The 24857-nt window shown below is 34.6% G+C and overlaps 5 protein-coding genes across 10 annotated transcripts; all 5 read left to right on the forward strand.

Annotated features, from left to right (window-relative positions):
* Nucleotides 1–2043: 2043 nt before the first annotated feature.
* On the forward strand, nt 2044–4927 carry LOC108981433. Of its 2 annotated transcripts, none has more exons than XM_018952599.2 (4): nt 2044–2418; nt 3353–3455; nt 4246–4410; nt 4616–4927. In XM_018952599.2, the coding sequence occupies exons 1-4, from the start codon at nt 2141–2143 to the stop codon at nt 4781–4783; spliced, it is 714 nt and encodes a 237-aa protein (XP_018808144.1). In that variant the 5' UTR covers nt 2044–2140; the 3' UTR covers nt 4784–4927. The 2 variants fall into 2 exon arrangements, with proteins under 2 accessions (XP_018808144.1, XP_018808145.1); XM_018952600.2 differs by having other exon boundaries at nt 2046–2418; nt 4249–4410.
* A 3307-nt stretch (nt 4928–8234) lies between these two features.
* LOC108981423 (5'-3' exoribonuclease 2-like) lies at nt 8235–12006 on the forward strand. Its single transcript, XM_035682679.1, has 8 exons — nt 8235–8357; nt 9001–9080; nt 9176–9262; nt 9393–9467; nt 10101–10165; nt 10241–10300; nt 10689–10874; nt 11684–12006. Exons 1-8 carry the CDS (start codon nt 8235–8237, stop codon nt 11746–11748), a joined length of 741 nt encoding a protein of 246 aa, XP_035538572.1. The 3' UTR covers nt 11749–12006.
* Nucleotides 12007–14004: 1998 nt separating this feature from the next.
* On the forward strand, nt 14005–14981 carry LOC108981427 (expansin-A11-like). The gene is made up of 3 exons (XM_018952584.2): nt 14005–14143; nt 14251–14572; nt 14675–14981. Exons 1-3 carry the CDS (start codon nt 14005–14007, stop codon nt 14979–14981), a joined length of 768 nt encoding a protein of 255 aa, XP_018808129.2.
* A 2780-nt stretch (nt 14982–17761) lies between these two features.
* LOC108981424 (peroxidase 64-like) lies at nt 17762–19684 on the forward strand. The gene is made up of 4 exons (XM_018952579.2): nt 17762–18224; nt 18317–18505; nt 18741–18903; nt 19034–19684. Exons 1-4 carry the CDS (start codon nt 18027–18029, stop codon nt 19426–19428), a joined length of 945 nt encoding a protein of 314 aa, XP_018808124.1. The 5' UTR covers nt 17762–18026; the 3' UTR covers nt 19429–19684.
* Nucleotides 19685–20780: 1096 nt separating this feature from the next.
* On the forward strand, nt 20781–24720 carry LOC108981435 (protein Abitram). 5 transcript variants are annotated; one of them, XR_001994555.2, is made up of 7 exons: nt 20781–21045; nt 21198–21246; nt 21382–21508; nt 22689–22759; nt 22865–22937; nt 23395–23507; nt 24320–24720. XR_001994555.2 is itself a non-coding variant. In XM_018952604.2 (6 exons), the coding sequence occupies exons 1-6, from the start codon at nt 20865–20867 to the stop codon at nt 24428–24430; spliced, it is 612 nt and encodes a 203-aa protein (XP_018808149.1). In that variant the 5' UTR covers nt 20782–20864; the 3' UTR covers nt 24431–24720. The 5 variants fall into 5 exon arrangements, 2 of the variants coding, with proteins under 2 accessions (XP_018808149.1, XP_018808151.1); XR_004797576.1 differs by having other exon boundaries at nt 22865–22920; nt 23395–23503; nt 24320–24430; XR_004797575.1 differs by having other exon boundaries at nt 22865–22920; nt 24320–24425.
* The last annotated feature ends 137 nt before the right edge of the window (nt 24721–24857 follow it).

Raw genomic sequence — 24857 nt, forward strand, 5'->3', positions numbered from 1 at the left:
TTACTGACTTGGGCCTCTGGCCATCTTCCCCATGGCTCGACACGGTCAGGCGTGACCCACCCCTCGATCTGTTTGAAAGCACTGGGAACACACTGGGATGGAGGCATGGTTTTTCAGGTTAATGTTCGGATTCTAATACTGTAACACTCGAGAAAGTTCAAAAGTGTAACACGTAAATGTATGTTTGATTTACTGATAAATTTATGACGTGATTTACTGCTGTATATTAGTAGATTTAATGTAACGTATTTAATCACAACAATTTGTAAACTTTATTTTATAATATTTATTTATAAATTTAACATTTCTCTTAAGTAAAATATAGCTCTGGTCAAACACACAAAAACTATGCATCATCAATCTTATAGCTCTGGTCAGACACCCACAACATTTAGGATATCTTTATATTTCAAACTCATCTCAATTTATCTTATCTAATCATTATAATTTTTTAAAAATTTTAAAATAATAATAATATTAAAAAATAATATTTTATTTAATTTTTAACTTAATTCAATTTAACTCAATTGAATATGTGAACGCAGCCTTGATAAATACTGTATTTATCTCTCTTCAACTACACCATTTAATTTGAGTAGACAGACGGAGAAGGCATCATCAATCTCTAGCTCCGTAGGATGGTCGGCTCTGTAGGATCCTCACCCCCGAAAGCATTTTGTTGCTTTAAATAATTGTATTTAGACTTTTTTAAAAGTATTATCATCGTGGACAACATTATTAGTCATAAGTTATTATCTCTATTTCGGTTTGTAGTTGGGAGAAAGTCATCTATGTAACTTGTAATACTTTTCAATAATCGTATTTACTATTTAGACTTTTTAAAAAGTGTTATCATCGAGGACACCGTTATTATCTCTATTTCGATTTGTAATTGGGAGAAAGTCAAGTAACTTATAATATTTTTCAATTACATGAGTAGTAATTTTACAATATTTATAAATTAATCTATCTTTCTTAAAAAATAATTTAACAAAACTGGTTTCATCATTTAGAAAAATAAAAACACGTCAATTAACAAAAGTAGAGAAACATAAGATGTTTCTCGTTATTATTCCTTTTGTAAAACAAAAGAATAAACTTTATTAAGAGGAGACAGATGCTCCATAAGTAAAATCTGTGCACGAGCAGATACAAATGATTCATTCAATCCCATCAAAAATTATAAAACACATTCCTATTAAACATAGTAGTTCAACGTTCGTATAGTTTCATAAGAACAAGTAGGAAAATGTTTGTAATTAATAAGTTTATCCCAAAGTCCTTTAAGACAAGTAAAATAATTACTCACCGAAATAAAACCTTAAGAGAGATAGGAAATCGATTTCTGTAACTAAAAAATGCGAGGTCTATTTTTCTGAGAAAATCGTTCCTTAAAATCTGACCAGATCTTACAAGTAGTTATAATATACAAGATATTAGAAGAAATTTTAAGATAAGCAAAATTTAAGATCCAAGATATCACCATATTGTTACATCGGAGCCATGAATAAAGAAGAGAACCTCGAATACATCCCTGAATCGATAAATCTTGTTCTTTTAGACCAATCATAACTCTTGAGAAAATACAAATAAAAATAAATAAAAGAAAATATAACTTTATAATATTTAATTAAAAAAATTATTTAAAAGTGTAAAATACACATTTATTTTATTGACATGATAACACTTTATTTATTTAAAAGATTTAAAATTAAAATCTATTAGAACTGATTTGGTTATATCAAATTAAATTATTTAACCTTATCTTATTTTATATAATTATTATAATTATTTTAAATTTTTATAGAAAATATAATAAATAATTTAATTTTTTTAAAATTTTAAATAAAAATAATATTCATCTCATATCATTTATAGTATCAATAAAATAGTATGATTGCATGACAGGGTAGGGTAGGATGATTGCAGGGCGGCTTCCTAGCGGTACAAGTACAACTGTATAGTACATGTACCTCCTTGGTTAACTAACATGGACGCTTTAACGGTTTAATTCAGATTGGAATAACGTTAAATATAGAGATAAATTTCTTTTGAGTGGTTTATACGAACGAGTTCCAAATTATTGGAGAGCAGCGAGCAGCCATTTTTAGTGGCCATTCAAATTAACGAAGACTCAAAAATGGAGAGTCCAAAGCACAAGACCCTGATATTGCAATCGGCTTTGTTCTTCTCGCTCTTTCTACTCTCTGTTCTCCATGCTCCTGCCCAGACCTTGCCACCTGCAAGGGTTGACGGCTTCGTATACAAAAATACCCCAGTTGACTCGGATACGATCATTATCGAAGCGTTCTACGACCCGGTCTGCCCCGATAGTAGGGACTCCTGGCCTCCTCTCAAGCAAGCCCTTCGCTACTACGGCTCTCGCGCTTGGCTCGTCGTTCACCTCTTCCCCTTGCCGTCAGTAATTTAATTTGTTTTTTTTTTCTCATTATTCATTTAGATTCTCCGTTTGGCTGCCGTGAAATCCGTGGTTGAATCTTGAAATTCCCACAGCTATAGAGGATCAAGTAGTTTTTAAATTATTTTTACTCTATAATAGTTGTCAATTCGATATTCAATAGCTAAATTCAATTCCAACAATACGCCTAATTGTGGAAAAGTTTAATGTCCGGGAGTCATAAATATTTACTGTGCGTGGAGTTTATTCGTTCAGATTGTTTAGTACTCAACCATGAATTTAGGTTCTTCTTGAGCATAATTAGGTTTACAGCTTATTTGCTTATGACCCAGAAACGAAAGAACTTTTCTCATTTGTTAGTTTAAGAACTCATCCATGAATATCCATATCTTTTTTTGCCTTAGCTTAACACTTTATATTTTTATTTTTTATATTTTTAATTTTTTTGTCTTGAGCATCACCGTTGATGGACATAGAACTTAACTGTGGTACATGGAGCATTATCAAGACACGAAAATGCTTTTTTCATGTTGCAATCGCATTTTTCAGCGTTCTTTTGTACCGCTATGTACTGCCTCATAGTCATTCCAGTATGTATATCAATGTGCGTTGTGCTTGCTCATTTCCATATTGGGTTCAAAATGTCGGACATAACATCACAAAGCCAAGCCACTATCTATTGGCAATACTTGTAACTCGCGCAATAAAATGTCACAGTGTCGTGATTATATGATCACGTTGAGATGTGTGAGCCCAATTCCTAAATATGATTGGGCTCCATGTGTATGCAGCCAACGCAAACGATGCTTGAGTAGAGATGTTAATAACGTCATTAACCTTGATGTTGATGATCTTAGATGTTGTCCTTTTAGAAATATGATCGATCTTTTTGCTTCTTGACGTGATCCTTGATCTTCTCTCTGAAAACTGCAGTTACCATGACAATGCTTTTGTTGCGTCTCGTGCTTTGCACATTGTAAATTCATTGAATGGTTCTGCCACTTTCCCCTTGCTGGAGCACTTCTTCAAGTATCAGGTTAGGGTTTTCCAGTATCTATGGCATAGTCTTCTCTTGCCATGAAAATTCCTTTGAATTTAGTGTAATATGGTATAGCATATAGACATTGACCTGTACCCACACCATCCCTAGTTGCGTAATTTGTTTTTCAGTTTTGCATTGAAATTTCACTTTGAATTGATCCATATTGAGTGTTGAAATTATTTGGTTGCTAGTTTTAGCACAGACTTTCATGACTTAAATTCTAGCAATTTTTGGGAAACTGCTGCTGTATGTGTTGTTATTGCTCTCTCTCATCACTCCATACCTTCTTGGTTGATGATGTGGTCTCTCTCTCCCTTTCTCTTTTTCCTTCCCTCTTCCGTTGAATCTTTGATCTCTCCACCTTGTAACTCTGTCAGCAGTTAATTTTCTCTGAAGCATCTGGGGCAATTAAGTTCTATGAATCCATGTTCCATTTTGTTTCTTCAACTTTTCATTCCGTTGTGTAAGATCTTTGTGATGGCCCTGATTGTTTTATTGATGAGGAGATACCTCTTGCATGGACTAACCCTGGAGATATTGCTCTCCTCACTCATCTATTGTGGAAATTGAGTTGCTGTTACACGTTAGAGAAAAGTGTCAAAAGTCATATTTTTTCCTGGTTAATCTTCTTTTGAAACTCTGGATCCTACATACTGCGATTTGGTTGGTCTCTTTCTATTTTTATGAACAACAATTTTTCCGCTGTTGATAAGTATAGCCATATACTCTCTTTTTGGTTAGTCATTGAACTTCATGTGGACTAAACCTCTTGCCTATTATGAAGCAGGGGAAATTTTACAACGCCCAAACCCGGAACTTGTCCAGGGCTCATGTTGTTAGCGAAATTGTGAAGTTTACAACAGAAGTAGTTGGGAACTCCTATTATGGTGCTGTTAAATCCGGCTTTAATGACACAAAAACTGATCTGAAAACAAGGGTTTCCTTCAAGGTGAGACTATCGGTTTCATGTTTAAATATGTTTCAACATCTCATATGCTGTGGTATCCGAACATCTTATCTGACAGGAACATCGCCTTTATTCTAAGCAACAAACACGCTGCCGATTCTTTGCCCTTTCATCCGTTTTGGCTTTTTTGTTTTATTAATTTGATTTTGTAATAACCATTCATGGGGTAATATCTTTTGTCACGCAGTATTCTGCTTCCAGAGGTGTATATGGGACACCTTTTTTCTACGTAAATGGATTTTTGTTGGCTGATGCTGGCTCCGCTATGGGCTTCAGTGGATGGAGAAACATCATCGATCCATTAATTCGTGCACAGGGCGTCAAGAGCGAGGACACCCTGCATTTCTTCCTATGAACTATTTGATTTCACCTTGCCAGTAGGCTGTAGTGCTGAATTCTGTAGCACTATCCCAGTAGCTGCCATGGGGTGTAATTTAATCCCGCAACAAAGGCTTTGCCATAAAATAAAGAATGTGAAATGCAGTTTGATTATGAAATTTGTGTATGGTATCCCCATCTTTGTGCTTGGGGCAAGTGAGGATCTAACCGAGGCGCGTCTATTGCTGGTTGAAAAATATTTCCAAACCCCCTCGTCGGCCTGCGTTGCTGTCTAGAATTTCCTTTAAGGTAAAACTCTAAAAAAATGTGTAGTCGACCCCAAAAAAGGCCATTGTGGTGCCGACCATTGGTACGTTGACCGCGGACTAGCGAGGGGTGGCCAATTACAATAATTTGAGACCTTTTGATCCTCCGAATCATCATTTTACATGCCATAAATTATATTTGTAATTTTAGAATATTACATTTTTTTTGAAAAAAAAAATAAATCTAGAATTTATATAAAGAATTAATTTTTTTAATAATATTCATTTTTTTCAAATAAAATACACGTAATTTGCATATCTCATCATTATATTTACCATTATTTTTTTCTTACTCGTCAAACACTTGTCACGTTTGGTGTCCAAAATGCAATTAGGAGTGATGTTAGTGACATGAAACTCTGCATTGTTCCCGTCTAAATGTGCGGTCCTAATCACGTGTCTGCATAAATGTGCAAACAGAATCTGGAACTCCACACAGAAATTTTCTTGTTTGTTTTTCAAAAACATCTCACTCATCTCACCTCATCATTACAACTTTTTCAAATCTCCACACAAAATAAAATAAACAATTCAACTTTTTCAAATCCCAAAACAACAATAATATTAAAAAATATATTCTAATAATATTTTATTCAACTTTTTAACTTTAATCTCAACTCATCTCATCTCATCTCATCTCATCTCTGAAAACAAACGAGCCGTTTTTTGTTTTTTGTTTTCATTTAGGCTATGTTTGGTAAGTAAGAGTATCTTAAGTATTCTCACTATTATTTTTTATTTTATTATTACTTTTTATCTATTTTTCTACTATTTATTATTATTTATCTATTTTTTATTATTATTTAATATTTTATTAATATTTTTTTATTATTATTTATAAACATTTTCAATATTTTTCAACACTACTCACTATCTAAACGTATCCTTAATATTTAATGTGATTTATGCATTGACATAGACAAATTGACAAGTGTTAATGTCCTGTCAACTGCTAACGGGCGTAAAACTCGGTGATCATATTTGTTGACATCTGGAGCGTCTCTCTCTTTCTGTTTTTTAGGATCAAGTCAACTTTGCCCAGACAAAATGAAAAAATATACATACTCTCCCATCTTTCACACACAACATATTTTTTAAATTTTATTATTTTTTTCTTTCATCAAATTTTTAATATATAAATAATAAATATAAAAATAAAATTATTTTTTAAAAAATAAACTCAAAAAAAAAAAAAAATTTTTTTAAAAATATTAAAAAGTATTAAAATTTTTTTAAAAAAATAATGTATAGAGATTGGGAAGGTTGTGTAGCATTACTCAGAGTAAATACCCTTAAACAGCCCTGCATCCTATTTTCCGCCTATTTTTCAAGAGAAATCGTCACAATTTTTATTATTTACTCATGTGATATTAAATTATTAAAAATTATTTATTAAATTTTATTTATAAACTTATAATCTAATACCATGAGAAGATTATAAAAAAAATAATTATGACTAGATGTTTTCATTTCTCAATAGATTTGAGACAGTGTCCTCCTCGCTTGTAGCGTATTTATTTGCTTTCGGTTGAACTTAAACTTCGATATCGGCTCTAATGTCCAAGCGCTACTTAGGCCCCGCCCCATTAAAAAGGGTAAGGTATGGATTAGATGTTGAGATTAATTGAGGTGATTTAAATTCTTTTTATAAATAATAGTAAATTGAGATAATATGATAAATTTTATGAGATTCATCTAATATGAGTTTAGATATATTTGAATGTTAAGATATATTTATGGAAAGTTCAAAAATATTATAGATTTCACATGTAAAGAGATGTTGAGTTGAAAAAAGTTACGAATCATACGTGTAAAGAGGTTTTGAATTAAGATGAGTTTAGTGATTTGAGAGTTTAATGTTTAGATATTAGATTCAACTTAAATTGAACTGAACAGAATTCAATTCAAGTTCCAAACTGGACCTAACACTACTGCTACTAAGTCCTCCTGACAAGGCCATTTTAATTTTTTTATATATATTCTTATTTTCTTAAACAATTAAAAAAAAAGAATATTATTAGAAAATCTTAATCTTCAAGGCTGCATTTAGATGTTGAGTTTGAGTTTAGTTCTTTATAAATAGTAAGGAGTTGAGTAATGGAAGGGGTTATGTGAGGCTCTCATCTAAACTGAGTTTAAAATGTATTTAAATGTTAACATATATTTAATATCTTTTATGAGAAGTTGAAAAAAGTTGTGAGTCTCACATGTAAAGAAGTTTTGAGTTAAGATGAGTTTAATAATTTGAGAGTTGAGTGTTTAAATATTAGATTCAATTTAAAATTAGATTAAATTTAATTGAGTTTTACAATCAAATGCAGCCTAAATAAAAAAAGAACAACATTGAATCGGAAAAATATCAAAGGACCACCTCTCGATGCTCAAGAACTTTCCATTAAAAAAGCAAACTAGATTAACAATAAATAACTTCTTTTAACTATTAATAAATTTTATAATAATAAATTTATAAAATTTATATAAATTGATATAATTTAACCAGATATAATTTTATTATAAAATTATTTTTATTATACATTATAAAAACAAATATTAGTATGATTTTTAAATGTATCCATTTATTATTATTTATTATTCTTTTTAATAATTAAATACATTTAAAAAATACTTACGAAAAAGTCTATTTATACAGTTGTGCATATTTGGAGTTCATAAAATAAAACAAGAAAAGCTAAAACGGAGGTTTGGCGTTTGAAATTCCCTTAAAAAAAAAAAAGTCTGAGAGTGAAAAGAAAGGTTTCACGCCCGACCGTAAAGGGAGGGAAAATAAAAACCTGAAGAAAGATTTGGTTAGGACAATTTTGAGGTTACGGTATATATAGGGCGAATGTCCTATATGCAAATTAGGGTGTAAAAGAAGAACGAAGCCGTAGAAGAGGGCTCTTTCTTGGTGGTGGAGCAAACTTATCCTAACGAACCACGGTAAATGACCCTGTAGATCAAAACCAAACCCTAGATGATTTCGTTCTTTTCTCTGATATAACTTTTCTTTCCTTTCTGTGATAGTCATTCTTTAGTTTCGTTGGTTCATTTTTTTTTCAATAATGGTAGTTCTCTTTGTTTTCGTGCTTGGTTCTGATGTGCTTTTGGGGTTTCTGTTTCTGGTTTCCTTTTTTTGATTTCAAAATTGTTTTTGCGGAGAAGATGGATCGGTACCTGAGAGTGGAGAAACTGAGAGTAGAGACGCCGATTGATGCGAATGAGATTCGTATTACAAGTCAGGGAAGGATGCGCAACTATATCACCTATGCCATGAGCCTGCTTCAAGTATCTTTCTCTCTCTCTCTCTCTCCAATTTCTCTTTGCATGTTTATCTTGTGGGTTAATTTTATGAGAGTTGTATAGATTGTGATTTTTCCCGGGCCATTATAGTTGTCAACTTTTTATTGTTTGAACTTGCTACTTATTTGACTTTGTGAAATTTGGGCAATGCTTGATGTTGGGTTTAGTGATTTTTCTGTGTTCATGGTAGGAAAAATTTGAGAAATGGGTTATGAATTTCTCTGACAGAGATGAAAACAATTTTTAGAGTCTTGGAGAAAGTGCGCTAATGGCTGGAACATTGCCTAAAATCTTAGGCTCAAATCTTGTATGCTGGAAATGCAATGAATCATAAATCTGTTAATGCTGTGACTGGTGGTTGATATTCTACAATGATCTGATGAATTGGTTTTCAGTTTTTGTGAGTTGTAGTGGTTCAGTTTGATTTATAGTGGTGTGAACACAATTGTTGTTGTCGAATGGTTGTGCTAGCATTTCAAGTATATGGTAGGTTTGCCTTGTTAGGGCTTACTTTGTTATAGGTAGTTGATTCCTTATAACAAAGTAACGTTTCCCCTTCTTCCCTGAGTCTTGTGTATGTTGATACCTTATGAACCCTTGCTCTGTCCATTTATATATTCTGTAGGAGGAAAAGGATTTGAGCGAAATTGTCTTCAAGGCAATGGGAAGAGCCATTAACAAGACCGTGACGATTGTGGAGTTAATAAAGTTTCTATTTACTATTTGCATACAGCAGACAATAATTTGGTTTTTCTTATTGAGTCGAAATATGCTTCAATTGGATCTTTTATTTTCACGCAGAGAAGAATTGTTGGTCTTCATCAGAATACTTCAATTGGATCCACTGACATAACTAATACATGGGAGCCCCTAGAGGAAGGCCTCCTTCCGTAAGAGCAGTTTGAGCTTTATCCCAAGAATTGTTGCAGTCACAAGTTTCATGATAATGAGTACATTCCCATTCGTGGGTTATGTATGATTATAAATGTTACATGACTTATTCTCTAATTTCTTTCACAGATTGGAAACCACAAGGCACGTGTCAATGATAACAATAACCCTTTCAAAGAAGGAACCGAATACATCCTCTGTTGGGTGAGTTTTTAATTTTATTGTTGAATGCAAATTGGCAGGTGTTGTTGCCTTTTTTTGCTGCTATATTGTTGGAATTTTGTGGATGTACTTGCAAGATAGAAACTGAAAGCATTCCAAAATTCTAATTGTTAAAGCTATTGTGGAGGTTTATTAAATGCTTGAAGCGTTTTGTGATATAAATTTGCAGTGTTGGTGATATGTTGTGATCGATTTCTATCACCATTTTTTTTCATGTTGCTTTTCATCTAGAAGACTGATATTTTCTCTTAGTACCTGGTTGCTGAAGTTTTCAGACTGTTGTGTGATGGTTACACATGGATTGCATTGGTAGGACTGGAAGTGTTAGTTGCTTTGCAAGTTTTGTAATTTGAACTATAGTTTGGTTGGTGTAGCATTAGGCACTTTCAACTCACGAGTCAGAACGTGAGTAGGTACTAAATTTTGAAGGGAAGTCAGACTTCTTTCACTTGCATTTTTGGGATTAATGGGCTGAAAGTGAAAGAAATTATGTTAAATGATGAGCTTTAACTGGAACAGTTTTTAGCAGGATTTTCTCTACTTTTTTTTTTAAAGTTCTAATTAGTTGCAGATATTTAGCATCGCTTAAAACTTATGAATTTATGGTGTTCTTAGGTACCAGGCTCCTTTACCTGCGGAACAGGTGAAGGCATCCACAGAGTTTGATTATGAAGGAGGTAGTCCCACATCATGATTTTCCTCATCTGTCTGAAATTATTGTACAAGAATTTGTTCAATTGTTTTGTATTTTCCAGAGGGCTCACCAAATGGTCGTGGTTGGGGCCGCGGTGGTAGAGGAAGGGGAAAGGCTAGAGGTACATCTCATATGGGATCTCTTTCCATGCTTCCACTTCTGTAATTCATTACTCTGTGGGTTTACTTGGAAATTAGACTGATTTTGTGTGTGCCAGTTTTGAGATTATTGTTTCAAATGACTTATTAAAGAAAACTGAAATAAATAAAGAAAGAGAATTGTTGCAAATAGATAGGCAGTGGATAGGAATAGAATAGTTTTTTTTTCCCTTACAAAAACTAATGGCTCTAGAATGTTTTATCCATGCATTCAAATTATATATAAGCCACATGTAATTCTGTATTCTACTTGATGTGTTATTGTTCCTCGAGTCGCTTTTCTGACTATTAGCTGTACAGTAATCTTCTTCCCCCCCTCCCTCCCGATATGGATGTTACATTTTATTTCAGGGAATGGTTTTTTGTTGGCTGATTATGAGGACGGAGGAAGGGATAGGGGTCGGGGTAATGCTCGGGGTAGTGGTCGGGGAAGAGGGCGTAGTTTTCGTGGCCGTGGAAGGGGATGGTATGGTGGACCTCAGGTTGATACACAACAAGATGGAGGATACCATCGAGAAGCACATGTTCAAGGCCGTGGTACTTGTTCTGTCTTTTTTGTTCAATGCTGTTGGTTTAAGTTGAATTTGTGCCTGTAGGTCGACCACTGGTGTTTGTTCTCGCACTTTCCTCAAAATGAGTGGGTTTGATCAATTTTCTTTTCTTGTTACAATGACGAGTTATTTGGACAACCTATCGATTACCCTTCAATTATTCCCTTTGAAATATTTAGAACCCATAAGCATCTCACAAATGTGTTTCGAATTGGCTAGGTGCTGCAACTTGATAAGTAATGGATGGTTTAAGAGGTAGATTTCTAGTGTGTAATGATGAAAACTTCATACCTTGAGGTTGTAACTGATACATAGAGTTTCTGAAGGCTAGGAGGATTAAAGAGACTATATTATTAGTCAGCCACTCGTCTAAAAGCTTCCCTTTCCTAGGCTATAATGAAAGCTTCTAAAAGTTTCCCCTCCCTTTTATTTTTTGTTTGTTAGTCACTAGTCAAAACTCGAGTGCAACATCGTATTCTATGCTTCCAATCTGTATAGATGGGGTGTTAAACCCATGATTGCATGAAGAACTATAGAATTTCCTTGTAATCCTTTGCTGAACATTAGAACTAACTCAATTTTGTTGCAATCATGATTTATCCAGCCAGAGGCTATTTGAGCGAACCTTTTATGAGAGTTAGTTGCGTCAGTTTGACTTTGTATAACGGGACTATCATTGATAAATCACGAGAGTTTGGACTACTTTCAACAAACTTTGTTCTCAATCGATTTGCGCTTCTTATTCCGTATATTCTTTTAACTTTGTTTAAATGTGATGGAATTGTTCTGTTGTAGGACGTGGCCGTGGGAGGGGATATCGTGGAAGGGGTCGTAGCTTTAGATCCAATGGGCTGATCTAGGCAGCTGCATGATACATTTAAGTGAGCTATCATGAGCACAATGCAAATGACTTCAGTGGTGGAGTTTGTTTCCAATCTATGTTTTGTTATCTCTTGTTAGTTTCTTTTTTGGTTTGGTGCTAGTATTTATTGTAGGACGTATTCACATGTTGGTGTTGTATACTTCTAGTTTGGAATTGATGCCATATGAGTCTAACCCTTTTTGTCGTAGATTTAGGTGAAATCTTGGACAGTTGTAATTTTCCATTTTGACCGAGCAGCGCATTCTTTTATTTCGTTTGGAGAGTTTTTGCTGTCAATGTAGTGCTTTCAATCTTTTTTCAGGACAAAATACTGAGTATTATGCATTTCGCACCTACTTATATATGTATGATACATGTATAATATATCTATCATGAATTTCACCCCTAAAGATTACATGTAATATGGATTCCCGGAAAAGGTATGCTTTTAGGACCAATTTACCGGTCAAAATCACACCCAAAAAAGTCTTGATAATGGTTCTCTCTCTCTCTCTCTCTCTCTAGATCACATACACATGCTGTGTTTAATAAACGTGGAGGTGAAACCCAACGTGGAGGATTACGTGCCCAGCCAAGACATGTATTTTCCAGGCAGTTACCGGCTATGTTGGTGGTTGCATTTACTTGCCTAGTTTTAGTAGAGTTCGATATTCTAAGCTGACCATTTTATGGATGTTGTGTGGATATGTTACTATTTAGCCCATTCTTATAACCTTTTAACTTGGATGAGTCTATTTCTGTGTTTTGGTTGCCATTATAACCTGCAAGGTCAGAGAAAAGGAATTTGGAGAAATAGTGAACAATGTGTTGAGGTATGGTTCTCTTGTTGGCTTATTTAAATCCCAAGGATGAATACCCAATCATTTGCTTGCGTTGATAACTTATGAAAATTAAAGGCACTAATGTCCTGATAAATTGGTTCTTTCAGCACACCAAATCTCCTATTAATCGTTTACCGCTCTTTGAATTGCAATGTGGCCTATTAGATTACTTTTCCCATTTTTGTACTTTTATTTTTTAATCATTTATTTATTGAGATACTTATATTAATTACCAAGTAAAATTGAAACTTGTCATGCAGGCAGTATATGTAAAAGAGAAGAAATTGAAAAGAGCGGTTTTTATTAATTTTCTTCTATATCGATGTTTTATGCACATCAGTGAACTGCTTCCTTTATGTTTTTTTCAAATAATGTTCTCTAATGAGTGCTCGTTCTGCTTTCAAAATTAAAGTAGGAAATAAAAGAATAAACTTTTTAGTTAAAATTTGACAATTCTAGTGGTAACGCTATAGTAAAGAGCGAAGTTAAGAAACAAATTTATGTTATGTTTGGTACATAGCACCTTCCTTGCATAAGGGAAGGAGGAGGAAGGCAACGAAAAAGATGAAAAAGCATCAAATGCATGCGGTTGATCTATAGTACTCTATACCTGGTGGTTAGTGCTCAGCATTATTTTAGTTTCCTTAAATTTAATATTACAGGAGGGCTTGGGGGGTTTTGCAAATCATCAATGGCTGATATCACTCATCTGAGCTCTGCAACGCCATTGGTCTTCAATATTTCAGGTGAAAAAGACAAGAAAAGTGCGTTCTTAAAATTATTCATTGCTTGTGTTATCTCTTTCAAACATACCCCCCTTCCATAAAAGTCTAAATCCGCTTGTAATCGTTAATTCTATCTCTCTCTCTCTCAAAATATTTTGCAGGAATAAACCAATGAATATGTCTCTACTTATCCCCATCCATTGTCAAAACGAGTCATATGATTGGCACGTGTACCATGTGATGAGGTTGGGTGCATGATATGATTGATCGAACCAAATATACCATCAAACAATTATTGAACATTTCATCTTATCTTCGAGTAGCAACAACCAACACATTAAAAAAGAACAGAAAATTAATGGTAAAAGACCACTTGGGAGTGTAGACTTCGATTTATTCACGGCCATTCCGTTGGGGAAAGCATGTGGGTGTTGGAGGGGAGAGGTAGAGAACATGGGAATAATTGAATGAGGCTCAGAAATCTTCATGTTCGCATATATAATTCAATAAAATAAAACATATCAACTCTCTCTACTTGCAGAGTTCACATGTAAAGTTGTTGCATTTGTCTTATTTATAGAGGAAGTTCTTGTTCTTATAAATGACAATAGCTATAGCCTATAGATACGTTCCAAATCCTCTCCTCCATCCGTCTCTATTTTTTCTCCTTCATTGGGCAAGCAAAAGATGGCGAAAACCGTTTCTGCATCAGCAATCTTGTTTGGATTATGCTATTTTTCTATCCATGCCATTGCATTTTCGCCTTCTGGGTGGACTAAAGCACATGCTACCTTTTATGGTGGTAGTGATGCCTCAAGAACTATGGGTATGCAACTCCAATTCAGTATGCTTTCCATTTTCTGCTTTTCTCAAGCCAAATAGCACGCACAACATGCAAGTTTGAATAATGAATAATGGTTTGGTTGCATGTAGGAGGAGCATGTGGGTATGGGAACTTGTATTCTACAGGGTATGGGACTAGGACAGCGGCCTTAAGTACTGCATTGTTCAATGATGGAGGTTCATGTGGGCAATGCTACAAGATCATTTGCGATTATCAAGCTAATTCTAAGTGGTGTAAGAATGGGGCGTCTGTGACAGTCACTGTAACAAACTTCTGCCCTCCAAACTTTGATCTTCCGAGCAATAACGGAGGCTGGTGCAACCCACCTCTCCAGCATTTCGATATGGCTCAACCTGCCTGGGAAAAGATTGGCATGTACAAGGGAGGGATTGTGCCTGTTTTGTTCCAAAGGTCTGAACTTGGTTTTACTTTCTATATCTTATATTTATGCTTGATGTTCCACGTAGAAAGGTAATCTAATGCTCTTTTTTTGTTATTCTGATATTGGTACAGGGTTCCCTGCAAGAAACATGGAGGTGTTAGATTCACAGTAAATGGAAGAGACTATTTTGAGCTTGTCTTGATTAGTAATGTGGCAGGGGCAAGATCAATTCAATCTGTATCCATCAAAGGCTCAAGAACTAACTGGATGACAATGTCAAGAAACTGGGAAGCTAATTGGCAATCCAATGCCTACCTCAACGGCCAATCTCTATCCTTCAAGGTCACTACTACTGATGGAGAAACCAGATTGTTCCAAAACATTGTGCCCTCTAATTGGGCTTTCGGCCAAACATTCTCCAGTACCGAACAATTCTAAGCCAAAAACTACTTCAGAGTTCAGTGTTTTGGGTTTGGAACCGATTGACAGAGGCATGCTTATTATTTTACTGCAGCAGCCCGCCCCTATTTTCAGGCGCCTACGGTGGTCGGGACGTACAGTTCTGGTCGGTAGTTGAGATGAGGAGCAAACCCATGAACTCAAGGCTATTACTTTTATGCATTTTTGTACCGAAAGACAAATGCTTAACTCTCAACTTTTGGTGGGGCTCTGTGGATGTTGCATTTGTTATGAAACACCGATCGATAAGAAACGCAGTAAAAAATGTAGCAAGCTTCAGCCTGTAGAAAAACTCAAATTCACAATATTATAGTTGTAGTATTAATCTTATTGTAATAGTTGCATTATGGGGGAATGGAGTTTCCTATAATTTTTCTGCATTATTCAATAAGGTTACACCTGTTAAGATATAAAATAAATAATAAAATCTACCTCTTTCTATTAGCTTAAACTTTTGGAACAAGTGGTGATTTTATATGGTATCAGAGCAGAGGTCTTGAGTTCGAACCCTGACTCTCTATCCCATTTAATTAAATATTTTACGTGTTAGACTACCTATTGAGGGGAAGTGTTAAGATATAAAATAAATAATAAAATCTACCTCTTCCCATTAGTTTAAGCTTTTGGGACAAGTGGTAATTTTATAACACCTAGATAGAAGTGCTTACAAATCCCCTGATTTTTTTCCCCCCATCTCGCCTAGATTTGTAAAAGGTGAAAAGTTCATGACTAAATGAAAGTGGTCATCCAAAACTTGAGTGCAATAACAATATGATTCTCTATGCAAAGCTGTAAAGATCAATCCATAAATCCATAAACCCCAAATACAGCAATGCCGCCACGCCTGCCTTCTGTAGGGCCTTGTGGATTTCTCAGTTTTTCTATTTGCAATTCTTGTGCGGTTTTTTTAATTTAGTAGGTGGATAATTGCACAGAGAGTCAAGACATAGTTGTTGGCCATACCCTTAAAATTATGCCTCCAATTGTTCATACCTCAACAGATTTCCCATTTAGAGGAATCTGGCATTTGTATATCACTACAACCAATGCCACAACTAAAGCAAAAAACAAACAAAAATGTCTTTGTTTTACAAATATACAAACTATATTTGGAGAGTCAGCCGGAATAGCACTAACTTTTTTTATTTTTTAAGATAAATCATTACTATGAAATTTCCTCAACAAATGTGTCAAACTCGTAAAATATATAATTAAACGGATGAAGTGTAGAGTTAGAATTCAAATTCAAAATTTTTACTCTGATACATATAAAATCATTATTTACCTTAAAAATTTTAGTCGATAGGAAAATGGCATATTTGATTATCTATATATCATTAACAACGGCATCATCGTTTCAATACAACTTTGAGAGCTTAAGGCAATTCTGGTGAAAGAAATTTGCAAAAAGAAAAAAAAAATGATCTCATGCTTATAAAATTCCGTCCTTGACAATGGCTCGTTGCCAACCAATATATAAGAAAACAGTAACAAAAAAGGGCTCCATCATGTATGTATTGTATTATCTAATCTCCTTTATTGGGTTTAATTATGCACGACTTTATATTATAAACTGGACTATCAGCCGTTGTAAAATTGATTATCTAATTGTTTATCCAATAATGATAGGATTATTATTTTATTATTATTTATCTATTACTCTTTTTGTATTTGATTTTTTTTAATTTTTAATTTTATTTAATGATTAAAGAAGTGAGTATTAATAAAATTGTATATTTTTTTAATTTTTCTTAGTAATTAAAGATGTTAAAAAAATATTTAAAAGAAAATTAAAAAAAATAAAAAAATTTGAAATATACTTGAATAATATATCACTATACTTATTTATCAGCCGTTGATAGTGACACGCGGACAGCCAGTGAAATTTAAAGCTACAGACCAAATGAACTTTGATTGCGGTAAGTACTTATTTATCAGCCGTTGATAGTGACACGCGGACAGACAGTGAAATTTAAAGCTACAGACCGAATGAACTTTGATTGCGGTAAGGGCAAAAAGTTGCCTTTATTTGTTCAACCCTATCCACCGAACATATTCTCGTCTAAGGTTGTAGGGTCACCATGCTATACTATAAAGAATGTCTTTTCCTTTGTTAGGTTTCCAATAATGTCTAAGGCAAGAAAAAAGTTGATCTGACAACTAATAACTATACAATTATCGTAGCTTTAAATAAATATTAGAAAAATAAATATATGAATTTCTACGATATTTATTAAAAATAAATAAAATTTCTTAAAAGTTTATACAAAAAATAATAAATATTATAAAATCTATTTTATGTGTTTATTTATAAAAAAATTATTTTTATCAATCATTATACTCTATTCTACATCTGCATTCTATAAAAAAAAGTTTTACGTCTTATAAAAAATATTTTTATATCTTATAAAAAAATTATAAATATAAAATATGAGAATTAATAATAGTTGATGCATATGATTCATCTTACTTTTATCCTACTTAAAAGTTCAAGAATCTAAGGTAATCATTTTTCTGCTTTCCAACGGCAGCAAGTTTAGGGAACATCCTGTTAAGCTCTCCCCTATCTATCATGCATGTATTGGAACATCCATTTCAAGCTTTTTATTGGGTCCAACAGTCTCAATTATGATCCTGACATTTGAGCAGTGACCTGAGCTATTTTTTTCCCTTCTTGTCGTGTTTTCTTTGTTCCTCTTTTTTTTTTTTTTTATCTCTTCAGATGATTGCACCTTTTTCTCATCGGTCAAAACTCAGCATCAGCACAAACTTCGTTTTCCTGATAACATTATCGATGTGATATTGCTTGTCCTCTTTCGGGCTTGCTTCAATAACACTACTCCACTAAACTATGTTCTTGATAACCAAATTTACTAACAACTATACCCTCTATAACCACTCCTAGTCTCCTAGTGTCTGTCCCCTTCAAATGCTGGATTCCTCTGGTATAAATACGATGCCAGGCCATCTCTGAAATTTTCACAGAAAACTAGAACTACAGACCTCAATTGACTTGTTTCAACAATGGCAGCAATAGTAGCAGTAGCCCTTTTCATCCTTTTTATTTCTTCTTCAGTGAATGCACTGAGCTTAAACTACTATGGCAAAACATGCCCACGTCTGGATTCCACCGTTACCACTGCTGTCAAGAAAGCAATCAAAAACGACAAAACAGTTCCAGCCGCGCTGCTTCGAATGCACTTTCATGACTGCTTTATAAGAGTAATCATCTTTATCTTTATCCCGCCCCCCAATCGTTTCAGACGAAATTAATTACTGGGAACTTCATGTGTTTCATGTGTTTGTGTTTTAAGGGTTGTGATGCTTCCGTGCTGCTGCAATCAAAGGGAAAGAACAAAGCAGAAAAAGACGGGCCTCCTAATATTTCATTGCATGCATTTTATGTCATAGACAACGCAAAGAAAGCGGTGGAAGCTTTGTGCCCTGGTGTGGTCTCTTGTGCTGATATCTTGGCTCTGGCGGCTCGTGATGCCGTTGCTCTGGTTAGTTTACAGACATTGACAAGTATGATAAATCATGGCAACAGTAACTGTAATAATTGTCAGATTGTTTTAACCGACTGATAAGTAAAACAAATCATGGAAATAGTAATTGTAATAATTGCCAACTTTCGTGGATATCATTTTGATCAGGTTTTTTTTCCAACTGATCCAGTAATTATTGGGTCTATAAAGCTAATAGTAGATTGTTTTTTTGGCTCTGATTCAACGCTTTCAGTCAGGAGGTCCCACTTGGGAAGTGCCAAAAGGAAGAAAAGATGGAAGAATCTCAAAGGCAAGTGAGACCATACAATTGCCAGCTCCCACATTCAACATCTCTCAACTACAACAAAGCTTCTCCCAGAGAGGCCTTTCCTCAAAAGATCTAGTTGCTCTCTCTGGTAAATATCGAATCCATCTTTAAAATATATATATAATCGTCGTCAAAGTCTTCTATCAGGTTAGATTTATAGGATAAGTTAGATTTTATAAATGGTCATCATAACAATGTGATGCACTGTTAATTGGCAGGGGGTCACACTCTTGGGTTCGCTCATTGTTCATCTTTCCAGAACAGAATACACAAATTCAACACCACTCAGGACGTAGACCCCTCGCTGCACCCATCCTTCGCAGCCAACCTAAGAAGCATATGCCCCGCACACAACAAGGCCAAAAATGCAGGCACCGCCCTGGATTCAACCACCGCAGGATTTGACAACGCCTACTTCAAGCTTCTTCTCCAAGGCAAAAGCGTATTCTCTTCGGATCAAGCTCTACTCACTGCCCCAACAACTAAGGCATTGGTTTCCAAGTTTGCTAGCTCCCAAATGGAGTTTCGAAACGCTTTTGTGAAGTCCATGATCAAGATGAGTAGCATCACCGGTGGCCAAGAGATTAGACTCGACTGCAAAGTAGTTAGATGATTCATTTTAATTAATGGTAAAGTCGTGAGGATTTTATTCGTGGGTGTTGTGTAGTCAATCTAGTCAATCTTTCTTTTTTTCTTTTTTCTTTTTTTAATTTTATTGTGAGGGATAAGAGGGGAAAAATATGTTGCTATCGTGAACGTGCATGAATGCAAGCTCCTCATGTGCTTTCAGTACCGTTGAAGATTAAAAGTTGAATATCTATAAGCATGCTTAATGCATGGGCATGTATTCGATTTTCATTTGTTATAAATTGGTTGATTAAGTGGTATTTTTTGTTTGTTTTATTTTGGCCATGAATGTCTCTCCTCTTAACATTAAACTCTTCAAAGTAGAGTCACGTCTTATTGCTCAGGAAAAAAAAAATATATATAATTACGAAAAGTAATACTAAATATAATTTTAAGGTATGCAAATCTTATGCACTTTCTTTAAAAAATAAATGGGTATACTATTAAAAAATAAATTTTTTCATGTGAGTCTCATATTTACTAATTTTTTTCATATAAATTGTGTGAGATTTACACACCTTAGGACCATAAAATTCATTTCCCAATTGAGAATCATAGTTGGAAAAAATTGTGTTTAATGATTAAGCGACATAATTTATAAAAATAAATCTACAAATTGACGTGGCTTGAAGTGATGTTAGACTGTAAAGATAATTTTATTATAAAATAGATCTAATATATTATATAAAGTTATGTTAAAATGTAGATTTATTTTTATAAAATTCCTTTGTGACTGCAGTACTTCTCTGATACCAAAGAGTAGGGGGGAGAGAGAGAGAGAGAGTTGCAGAGTAAATCGGGAAGAAGAGGCTAGAGAAGAAGAAGTCACATCTCAAAATAACGTCGTTCCACTTAAATTTAAGTATAACGACGAGACTTTTTTTTTTCCTTATGTTCTTAATAAAACAATGCCGTTTGGTTTCGTTTACATTATCTGTTGTAATACTTATAGTTATAAAATGATGTCATAAGCATAATTTTGATAAGGGTATATTAAAAAAAAGTTTCATTATATCGATCGGTTCAGCGATCTTTCGAATCGGAATCGAACCGTTGAATATCGATTTCTTCAAATTGCCAGCCACCGCATGTCGACCAGTTTTCCACTTGTTACGGCCGGTGGCATCGGTTTCTATACTGCCCTACCTACAAGACGAACTATTAAGTACATCAGTCGAACCTCTGAATTAACGGACGGGCCAGGCCTGAATCGCCTGATAATTGTTTTAGGGCCTGACTGGCCTAATGCATTGATATGGAAAGGGCCGGGCTTAATTTAAACCCAACCGTTAATTTCTCGGGTCGTGAGCATCCTAACTTGATTGCCGTGAGTAGCTTTAAGTGCTTTAACAGCACGGCGGTCGTAACTCGGAAGTCGTAATAAGCCCCTGAATCGTGTACGGACTTCCCAGTTAGATTTCAATGAAGGACAACAGCGTCGACGACATAGACAAGCTAGACAGTTCGGATCAAAACAATCCGGCACCACAACAACAACACGAGGGGGATGGGTTACATCGGCTTCTGGTACCTGATGCACGCGACCTTCCTCTTATCCCTCCCTCTGCGGTTGAATCCAACTTTGTTTCCTACTTCGCTCCAGGTTCTCTTCCCATAGACGGTGATAAGTATTATGCATTTAATTTAATGAGTAAAAACCCTTTTATAACTCCTATTTAACTCGAAAGTTGCGCTCAACTTCCCCATGTTTTAGTACGGTTAACATGTTCACCGATTTTTTGTCGAACTTGGCAGATTTCATCAAGCCAGGACACGACCAGTACGTTTACCGCCATGCCAATGGGTGAATTTCCAATTCTCTCTCTCTCTCTAAAAAAAACTTTCTGTTGTTAATATGTTTTTAAAAAAATCTTTTTCTAGATGTTAAATTAGAGGTTCCATAATTATGATGGCTTGTTTTCTTCATTAAAAAAAAAAGACTCTGTGTAATTGGCTTGGCTCCGACGCACGTTGCATTTAAAGATAGCGGTGGTATCACGGCCGTCGATTTCAACGTTGGGAGGTCTGATCGCAGTGTCCTTAAGGTCACCGGGAAACGCAAGAAGGTACTAATGTCTATTTATCAGTGCGTGTATCTGCAGAAATTAATTTACTGTATAGTCAAGATTACCATTTAAATCCTGGTTAGTATTTTGAGTTTCTAACAATGAGGATGAAGATTTTCTTTTCTTTTCTTTTGTAATCTTTTTAATAATCAAATTCATAGAAGTAAGTGTACGTTTTTTTTCCCCAATGATTGGTAGTCAATTTCGAGATCTTATTGAAATTACAGATCACTCTCAGCAGCAGATACTAGAAAAGTTTCTGGTTGGGTAAATTATAATCTGAAAATGGCAAGATTATAATTACCCGAAAATGGAAAGATTATAATCTGAAAATTGCAAGATTATATAGCAAAATTCAAATCCCCTGCAACAATCTCTAGGGGCATCAGATTGGGGGATTTTTCCCTTGAATTACCCGAGGTGCACTTGCGGGAAACTCCCTGTCAAGGGCCTGTGCAACCTCGGAATTAGTCGGGACGCTGTTCTCGGACGCCCGGTGCCAATAAAAAAAATAATCTGAAAATGGCAAGATATGTTTTGAGTTTCTCATGTTTAAAGCAGATAAAAGTGACTGATTAGGGAAAATTTTGATGTATCATGGAATTCTTTATCGTTTTGATGCAGCAATTGAAAGGTAATCATCCACTGTCATTTAAATGATATAGTTATATTTATAGATTTCATGAATTACCGAGGCTTAAAATATAAATATGCTTTCAGTGTCTGGCTATTCAAGAATAGGGTATACTATTGCTCTTCCACTATAACTTGAGCCAGCATCTGGGTTAGCTGTGAGTTGTGACCAAATCTAAATCTCCTTTATTGTCAACTCGGCACCATTCTACTATCCTGCTTCTGTTTACATATGAAGTGTGTAGAATTGGAAGAATGTGACTACTTTGGTAGTAATCTCAATTGAATTGAGTCAATTTGAAGTTACTGAGCGCTTCCTTAAAGGCTAAATGGGTTGAACTGAAGTTGTTAATATTGGTGTATTGGTGGCTCTGCTACAGTGTCCCCTCCTGTGTATCAATTTTCAGTATAATCAAATTGATCAGATTAAGTGGCTTCAAATATATACAAAATTCTTTTTCAGGGTAGTTCTTTTTTTCAATATATTTTGTTTCATGTATCTCTTTGAACCTTATGCTTGATTAAAGTTGGAGATATTCTTATGCAGAATGCGCAACAGTTTGAACCAAACACAGCTTTGTGTAAAGTTTGCACCAATGATGATTCTTATATAGTGAGGTAGAAATCTGCATCTTTAACTCCCTTTTCCCTGTTGGGGTGTTTCATTTGTATTGGCTTCTAAGTTCTTTTCAGGTGAAGTTAAAAGTTGTATTGGCTTGACAGATGTTGTGTGAAAGGCTCTCTATTGGAAGTCAATGATAGGTTAATCAAGCTGCCAGGTTTGCTTAATTCATTGGTGAGAATGGTTAATACCCTTTTATTGAGTAATCATATTGTATTATGCAAATGTCCCAATAAATCAGAGTTCGTATAGTGTAATTAATTAGTATAATATCTCTGTCTTTAATTGTCAGGACACTTTAAATCCTCTAGTTTGTAATCTGGCTTTCATGTAGGATGATTTTAAAAACTTGGAGCTTTATGCTCCTGACTATTTCCGGCTTCATATTGTGAATAAAAGAAACAATAGCCAGAAGTATATGATTCCCCATTAGCTTTTTGAGTCTTTCATGATCTATACATATTGTACTAAGCACACATAAGTTCATAAGATAATGAGGCAGAGCTTATAAAAAAAACAGTACCAGCAAGGAATTTGCCTCTCTTATTCGTTTTTAAGATAATATAAACTATGCAGGCGCACATTTTTCCTCTAACAAGTAAGAGAATTTGTTGGGACTGAAATGGTGCAGGCCAAGTACTTATACATGATACGATGATCTTCAGCAATGGTGTTTGAGAATGTAACAGTCAATGGAGTTATAGAAAAAAAAAAAGGCAAGGCAGGAGAATAGTGATAGTGTGGGTGAGCTGTTAAAAATTGTCTTTCATATTTTAGATAATAAAATGACAAGTAGTTTGCATCTAGTCGTTGGCTTTCTATATGCTAATTAGGGAGAATGATCTATGTTTGACTGTTTGTGTGTACTTGAGATGTATTGGTAGACCATATGTGCTTCCATAATAGATTAAAGACCTCTTGGATGCACTTGATTGTTAATCTAATCACATGCTAATCCAACGAAGTAGAATGAATTGGTAGGTTTGGATTCTGGAAAATTATCTAGGAGATTGTAAGGCAAAGGATAAGAAATTAGTTGATTTTGACCTGTAAGAAATAAATATTTTACCGGTTGGATGAGAAGGGGTGGAGGTGGTGGCCTTCTAGGATTAGACAGTTGTCATACTATTGCGATGATTGGCAACTATGTTGATGGTGGAGATATTGAATTTTTATAGGTAATAATAATTTTCTTAGAAAAAGGAGAACCTCAAGTACACAGGTTGTATACGATTACAATTTGTCCAGCTAAAGAACTGGCTGACCTGGTCATCTCTCATGATTTTCTGATAAATTGCCTACTACTTTCTAATAAAATAGATGGTGATTTCTTGATTATCTTTTGCATGAACATGTTACCTAAGCCTTATATTTCTCTTTCCACACTAGGTTCCCTCATTTGAGGACATCGTCATCAGGCACCTTGCCATTAACTGCATTTAATTGTTGTTGTTGTTTCCATATGCAAATGATTTTGGTTCTTCGTTTTTCTAGTGACATTTATGGGACATATTGCTAGTTCATAATTTAGCTGCATCGGCCTTTTGTTCCCCCAGGCAGATAGAGAAGGATACGTTGCCATTATCATGCCAAAACCAGCAGATTGGCTCAAAGCCAAGGGATTGTTGCTGGGCCTCGAAGAGTATAAGAAGTTGAGGGATTGTTAAGTCATTGGAATGTTTTGTTACTTTACTGAGTCAGGAAAAATGAGCCAAGAGAAGTGTTGCCCCTTGTTAAGTGTATTTTGCATTTGTGCGCCCCCTCGTCGATTTATTTGACGGCCCTGCCTGGTAAAACTCACCACTGGTGACGAGCTTCACGACGTTAATGTTTTTTATATTTTAAATCTTTGTGGGGAAGCTTGGTTTTCTTCTTGTTTCTCTGTGTTTTGTTTAATTATTTTGTCGTGAAATAATCTATATGAAAGTAAGTAGAGCTAAGGTTGGGGATTCTTTTATCCGGAAAAAGAATAGAAAAATTCTATTCCTAAGCCTCATACACCACACACCATTATTTTTATGATTTTTTTAATTTTATTCTCTTACCAAATGTGTGGTATATGAATTATGAATAGAATAATTCAATTATTTTAAG

This window comes from Juglans regia, chromosome 11 (assembly GCF_001411555.2).
Source record: "Juglans regia cultivar Chandler chromosome 11, Walnut 2.0, whole genome shotgun sequence".
Lineage (NCBI taxonomy): Eukaryota > Viridiplantae > Streptophyta > Magnoliopsida > Fagales > Juglandaceae > Juglans > Juglans regia.